At 55.0% G+C, this 7264-nt stretch overlaps 1 protein-coding gene across 1 annotated transcript in view; it reads left to right on the plus strand.

The window, feature by feature from the left end:
* Positions 1-1990: 1990 nt before the first annotated feature.
* NPHS1 (nephrosis 1, congenital, Finnish type (nephrin)) overlaps positions 1991-7264 on the plus strand; it is a 36028-nt gene continuing 30754 nt past the window's right edge. The window contains exons 1-12 of the mRNA XM_011984872.1: positions 1991-2048; positions 2156-2371; positions 2444-2566; positions 2737-2865; positions 3380-3461; positions 4181-4284; positions 4471-4598; positions 4687-4858; positions 5043-5200; positions 5444-5588; positions 5675-5799; positions 7016-7202. Of these exons, the coding sequence (XP_011840262.1) occupies positions 1991-2048; positions 2156-2371; positions 2444-2566; positions 2737-2865; positions 3380-3461; positions 4181-4284; positions 4471-4598; positions 4687-4858; positions 5043-5200; positions 5444-5588; positions 5675-5799; positions 7016-7202 (1627 nt within the window). The remainder of the gene's footprint in view (positions 2049-2155; positions 2372-2443; positions 2567-2736; positions 2866-3379; positions 3462-4180; positions 4285-4470; positions 4599-4686; positions 4859-5042; positions 5201-5443; positions 5589-5674; positions 5800-7015; positions 7203-7264) is intronic.

Genomic DNA, 7264 nt, shown 5'->3' on the forward strand with positions numbered 1-7264 from the left:
AAAAAAAAAAAAAAAAAGCCAGAATGGTGATGTGGGCCTGTAGTCCCAGCTACTCAGGAGGCTGAGGCAGAAAGAACACTTGAGTCCAGGTGGTTTGAGGCTGCAGTGAGCCATGACCACACCACTGCAGTCCAGCCTGGGCAATAGAGCAAGACCCTGTCTCTACAAACAAATTTTTAAAAATTAGCTGGAGTGGTGGTGCGTACCTGTAGTCCCAGCTACTCAGGAGGCTGAGGCAGGAGGATCACTTGAGCCCAGGAAGTTGAGGCTGCAATGAACCAAGATCATGCCACTGCCCTCCAGCCTGGGCAACAGAGCAAGATTCCATCTCAAAAGAAAGAAAGATAAATCAAGATGGATAGAGGGAGGGAGAGGGAGAGACATGGAGAAGGAAAGGAGAGATGGGGGAGACGGCAAGAAAAAGAGACAGAAGAAAGCTCACGCAGTCCTTGCCAAAGGGTGCCCACTCTGGGCTCACACTGCCAGACCCATACTGAGGGCCGGCAGAATTGGACTCTGCCTTTTACTTCTGCCCACACCCTGTGCACTCCCACGTAAGACACTGTCACACACACACACGCTCTCCATGTGCTTATTACAGATCACAGTTCACTCTAACCTTCCCCACTCACACCCACGTACACACACGGATATCTTCCCTCTCTCCTACGCTCTCCCAGTCTCTCACACTCACTCTTGCATACTCCCCAGCAGAGATCCCTGACATCATTTAGTCGCTAATGTCTACTCAAGAAAGGAAGGGAGGCCAGGTGCGGTGGCTCATGCCTGTAATCCCAGCATTTTGGGAAGCTGAGGCAAACTCCTGAGGTCAGGAGTTCAAGACCAGCCTGGCCAACATGATGAAACCCCGTCTCTAGTAAAAATACAAAAATTAGCCAGGTCTGGTGGTGTATGACTGTAGTACCATCTACTTGGGAGACAGAGGCAGAAGAATTGCTTGAACTTGGGAGGTTCAGGCCATGGGAGGTGGAGGCTGCAGTGAGCCGAGATCATGCCACTGCACTCCAGCCTGAGCAACAGAGCAAGACTACCTCGAGAAAAAAAAAAGAAAGAAAGAGACTTCCCAAGGTCATGTATCAGGGCAGGGAAGAGCTGGGGGCCCAGCTGGCTGCTCCCCTGCTGAGCTGGGAGACCACCTAGGTCTGACTTCTCCCGTCTTCCCAGCCTAAGCCAGGCCCTGGGGTCATGGAGGCTGGGGAGGCACCGAGGAACACGCCTGGCATGTGCTGACAGGGGATTTTATGCTCCGGCCCAGCTGGCTGGGAGGAGCCTGCTGGGCAGAGGCCAGAGCTGGGGGCTCTGGAGGGCACCTGGGGGAGGTTGCACTGTGAGGATGAGCTCAAGTTGGGTCGGAGAGCAGGGCCGACTCTGCCAGTGCCTGCATCAGCCTCATTGCTGTCCTGGGCTCCTGGCCTGCTAGACTCTGGGCTGCAGGTCCTTCTTGAGAGGCCGTGAGTAGTGAGACAAGGAGCAGGGGTGAGGGGTGGCAAGAGAGAAGATAGAGACTGAGAGAGAGAGAGAGAGAAAGAGAGGCCGAGACGAAGACAAAAGGAGAGAGAATGCCTTAGACAAGGAGAGAAAGATGGAAAGATAAAGAGACAGGCTGAGGGCAGTGGCTCATGCCTGTAATCTCAACACTTGGGGAGGCCAAGGCGGGAGGATGGCTTGAGGGAAAGAGTCTGAGATCAACCTGGCCAACATAGTGAGACCTTATCTCTAAAAAAAAAAAAAGAAAAAAAATTATTTTAAAGGGACAGAGAAAGAGACTCAGAGATTGAGACTGAGAGCAAGACAGAGATAGAGAGACACTGACAGGAGGAGAGGAAAACAGAAAGGGAGGAGAGTAATGGAAAGAGAGATAAAAAGAAAAGCAGATGACAGAGACACAGAGAGAGGGACCCAGAGAGAGCCAGACAGACGCAGGTGGCTGGCTGCGGGCACTGCGGGGGTAACAGTAGGGGTACCTGTGATGGCCCTGGGGACGATGCTCAAGGCTCCTCTCCTGCTCCTGGGGCTGCTGACTGAAGGTGAGTGGGATCCCAGCCTTGTACCCAGCGCCAAGTGGCCCCCATTTCCCACTTACCTTCCCTAGACAAACCCTCTGCCCTTTCCTTGCACCCTGCTGTGTCCCCAGGCCTGGCGCAGTTGGCGATTCCTGCCTCCGTCCCCCGGGGCTTCTGGGCCCTGCCTGAAAACCTGACAGTGGTGGAGGGGGCCTCGGTGGAGCTACGGTGTGGGGTCAGCACCCCTGGCAGTGCGGTGCAATGGGCCAAAGATGGGCTGCTCCTGGGCCCCGACCCCAGGATCCCAGGCTTCCCAAGGTACCGCCTGGAAGGGGACCCTGCTAGAGGTAAGGGATCAGAGCCTGAGACCCTCAGCCACCAGCTGAAGCTGCAACCCTGACCTCCGGCTCCCCCTGCAGGTGAATTCCACCTACACATCGAGGCCTGTGACCTCAGCGATGACGCGGAGTATGAGTGCCAGGTCGGCCGCTCCGAGATGGGGCCAGAGCTCGTGTCTCCCAGAGTGATCCTCTCCGTCCTGGGTATGGGTGACAGACCCCTAGGACCCACGAGTCTGGGCTTCAAGCCCTCCCTTATCCCAGGACCCAGGAGTCCAAGCCCCCAGCCTCTCCTCTCCCAGACCCTCGGTACCGAGCTCCAATCTTCAAATCCTTCTCAGTGCTGGAAGCTTACCCCAGACCCTTCTCACCAGTTCCTCCCAAGCTGCTCTACCTGACCCCGGAGGCAGGCACCGTGGTCACCTGGGTAGCTGGGCAAGAGTACGTGGTCAGCTGTTTGTCTGGGGACGCGAAGCCAGCACCTGACATCACCATTCTCCTGAGTGAGTGAGGGTAAACTGGGTGGCAGGGGGCAGCATGAAGCCTCTGGAGTGGGAAGAGTGTGTGTTCCTGACCAGTGCCCTCCTAAGGGCCCCAGAAAAGATGTCATCCTTGGGACGGGGACCCAGGAGAAGGTGTGGGGAGATGCCGAGGCCAGTGTGGAATCCGGTGGATGGGAGGGCACATTGAGGAGGCGGCATCCAGCACAAGGCTAAGGACCAGATAGAGATATGGACAGTAGCGCTGGTGCAGACATGAGAAGCTGAGGGATGGGGTGCATGGTACAACCCAACAAGGAGTTGAGAGGAGTGGGGAGGCCCAGGACCCAGCACTGAAGATTGCAGCCTTCAGGCAGTCCAGAAAGTCGGGAGGGGATGCAGCTGTGCCCCAGGCCCTTTTCCTCTAGAACCAGGAGGGAGGGGGCATCACATCCACCCTGAGGACTTCCAGGCCATGCTCCCCAGAATCTATCTTGCAGGGAGCCCAGAACCCCTCTAGCCCTCTTGTTGCCCCAAGGTGGACAGACAATATCCGACATCTCTGCAAACATGAACGAGGGCTCCCAGCAGAAGCTCTTCACTGTGGAGGCCACAGCCAGGTGTGGAAACTGAAAAAACCCCCCAACCATGACCCCTAATTTTCCCCATGGGAACCACAGACCCCAGGGATGCAAGCATGAAGCTTGGGCTAGGTATGAACTTCTGCGATCCAATGCTTCTTCATGGGGAACTCTCAGAGCTGACTGTCCAAGCTTCTTCGCAGGGAACAGGGGCGGTGGCTCATGCCTGTAATCCCAACACTTTGGGAGGCTAAGGTGGGTGGATCACCTGAGGTCAGGGGTTCAAGATCAACTGGGTCAACATGGTGAAACCCTGTTTTCACTAAAAATACAAAAATTAGCCTGGCGTGGTGGCACATGCCTATACCCCCAGCTCGTCGGGGGGCTGAGGCAGGAGAATCGTTTGAACCCAAGAAGTGGAAGTTGCAGTGAGCTGAGATCGCACCACTGCACTCCAGCCTGGGCGACAGAGCCAAATTCTGTCTCAAAAGACAAACAAACAAACAAAAAAACTTCATGGGAACCTCAGTTCCAGAGTCCCAGGCACCGAAGTTTTGATCAGATGTGGGTCTCTCTAGGCTCCAGTTCTCACTGCTCACTCCCAGAACCTCTCCCACGGAACCCCGGATCCCAGAGGAGATCGCCATGGGGACTTAGACCAGGTGTGGAGACCAGAGGTGGCATCCCCACCTCTTCTCCCTGACTCCCCAAATTTCGGATGATGACTCTGACTCCAGAACCGTGAATTCTCATCCCAGGGTGACACCCCAGAGCTCGGATAATGGGCAGTTGCTGGTCTGTGAGGCGTCGAGCCCAGCACTGGAGGCCCCCATCAAGGCCTCATTCACCGTGAATGTTCTGTGTAAGTGGAGAACTGGGCCAACTAGGGCGCTGAGGATGGGGAGCAGGCACTGGGGGGTATAGGGGAATCACAGGGATTATGGAAATTCAGGCACTCAGAGAAACATGGGGTTTCAAAAGCAGGTTGTATGGCCTGGAAAGAGTGGATGGGCTACTCCAGGCCCATTGAGTGACTGATATCCCCCAGTCCCTCCAGGACCCCCTGTCATCGAGTGGCCAGGCTTGGATGAGGGGCACGTGCGGGCAGGACAGAGCTTGGAGCTGCCATGCGTGGCCCAAGGGGGGAATCCCTTAGCCACACTGCAGTGGCTGAAGGTGAGGGCAGACGCGAGCATGGGAACTGTGGGGAGAGCGGAGGCCGGGAACTGGTCCTGAGCTGGCCCAGGCCTGTCCCTGTCTCCAGAATAGCCAGCCAGCGTCCACAGCGTGGGGCACAGAGCACACCCAGGCCGTGGCCCGCAGTGTGCTGGTGATGACCGTGAGGCCAGAAGACCATGGAGCGCGGCTCAGCTGCGAGGCCCATAACAGCGTGTCTGCAGGGACCCAGGAGCGCAGCATCATGCTGCAGGTCACCTGTGAGTCCTGGTGCCAGCTGCCCACCTGTTGGTCTATGCCTCAGAGAACCATCTATGTGTGTCCCCAAATTATGCCCACTGGATGCCAAAGATCTCAGCATCTGTCTCCAGTCCTGTTGTTCTGTCTGGGCTGGTCTGTGAGAAATTCAGCCCAGCTTAGTGTCTTCCCTCTCTGTCCCTGCAGTTTCCCCTAGTGCCATTACTATCCTGGGATCTGCATCCCAGGTTGAGAACAAGAACGTGACACTCTCCTGTGTCAGCAAGTCCAGTCGCCCACGGGTCCTGCTACGATGGTGGCTGGGCTGGCGGCAGCTGCTGCCCACGGAGGAGACGATCATGGATGTGAGGCGGGGGCCAGGCTCCTGGGTCTGAGCATGGCGGGTGCTGAGGGCATGACTCGTGGATTGGAAGGGAAGGGGATGGGTCCAGCAGCCTGGGGGCTTTCTCCTTGAGGACCATGGGTCCAACAGAGGGGGAGGTAGAGAAGGCTCATGTGTCCCTGCTGGGGACTGGGATGGACTCAGGCCTCTAGCACGATGGATGGGGGTGCTGCAGTCCCCACATCTGAAGCTCACTCCCTGCCAGGGACTGCATGGTGGTTACATCTCCATGTCCAACCTGACATTACTGGCGCGGCGGGAGGACAACGGTCTGACCCTCACATGTGAGGCCTTCAGTGAAGCCTTCACCAAGGAGACCTTCAAGAAGTCGCTCACCCTGAACGTAAAATGTGAGTGTCTGCCCTTGCCCAGCAATGCCCCCAGGCCTCAGGACCCAGCCCAGAGAAAAAGTCACTCTTCCTGCCTCTCCTTTCAGATCCCGCCCAGAAACTGTGGATTGAGGGTGCCCCAGAGGGGCAGAAGCTCCGGGCTGGGACCCGGGTGAGGCTGGTGTGTTTGGCCATCGGGGGCAACCCAGAGCCCTCCCTCACATGGTACAAGGTTGGTGCCGCGCCAGGGCTATGGGGGTGGCCAGGAATGTGGGGGAAGGACCAGGCCCCCTTCTCTCCTTCAGAATCTTGGGCAATCTTGGAAAAAGATTAAATTTCTTGAAAAGTACTAGAGATTCTGAGGTTTGGCAGGGAATCAGGAAAGACACAAATGCCATGAGAATTAAATGGAATCCTAGGAAAATTCTCGGGAAACAGTGAGAATTCTAGAATAAAAATTGGAATTCTGAATCAAGATTAGGTATTCTAGAGAAAAGGTAATTTCGTTAAAATTATGGAAAATTCTAGTGAAAAATCTCAGAATTCAGCTGAAATGTCAGGAATTTTAGGGAAAGACTTGAATTCCAGAAAAAAAGAAAAAGAAAAAGAAAATTTGGAGAAAAGCTAGTAATTCCACAGACTATCGAAAACTCATTAGTATTAAATCGAATTCTTGGGATTTGGAGGTAAGAAAATGAAATTTCATTAAAATGAAAGAGAAGCCTAATTCTAGGAAAATCCTGGGAAGTTAGGGAGCTAGTTGAAAATTTTGGGGGGAAGACTAGGAATTATAGAAATGACAATGGAATTTCATTTTAATAGGATAGAATTCTGGGGAAGTGCTGAGAATCTGGGCAATATAAAGGAATCTGTTAAAAGACTGGGATTATAAGATATAATATCGGGAAAGATTCAGAATCTATAGAAAGTTTAATTTGTGCAGCAGCAACAATTAAAAAAAAAAGAAAGTAATCTATGGAAAGACACTGGAATTAAGGAAAATTTCAAAGGAAATCTTTGGGGACAGTGGGAATTTTAAGAAAAGGAACTGAGGCATTTTGGGAAAGGCCTGGGAATTTCAAGGGAGTTTCCTGCAAATGGTGTTGGGTAAACAGAGCAGAAATAGATTTTGAGGAGTGCGCTGAGGGCCTGCAGGTGGCTGCAGAGGCGGAGCGGGGGTTGGGTGTGGTACAGAAGGCAGATTCAGATCCCCAAAACTGCCGTGCACAGGGACCCGGGGAGGCGGGAGAGACTCCAGGGCGGGGGTCACTCAGTTCCACTCCCCACTGCTTTGCCCTAGGGGGGTGGCGCTGATGGGGGTGTTTTTCCTTATCACCAAAAGGCTTTGTCTGGGCTGGCGGCACCAACCCAGTGGGCAGGGTGTGGGAATTGGGGGTTGGTGGAAGCGGCAGGGCTGCCTGCGGCCCCCAGTCACTCCCGGCCCATAGGACTCGCGCACCGTGACTGAGTCGCGGCTGCCGCAGGAGCCGCGGCGCATGCAGCTCGGCAACGTGGAGAAATCTGGGAGCACTTTCTCCCGAGAGCTGGTGCTGGTCACAGGGCCGTCGGACAACCAGGCCAAGTTCACGTGCAAGGCTGGTCAGCTCAGCGCGTCCACGCAGCTGGCGGTGCAGTGTGAGGGCGCGCACGGCTGAGGCCCGGGGGCGCATGCAGCTCCGCAACGTGGAGAAATCTGG

The sequence above is a fragment of the Mandrillus leucophaeus genome, unplaced genomic scaffold (assembly GCF_000951045.1).
Source record: "Mandrillus leucophaeus isolate KB7577 unplaced genomic scaffold, Mleu.le_1.0 Scaffold274, whole genome shotgun sequence".
Lineage (NCBI taxonomy): Eukaryota > Metazoa > Chordata > Mammalia > Primates > Cercopithecidae > Mandrillus > Mandrillus leucophaeus.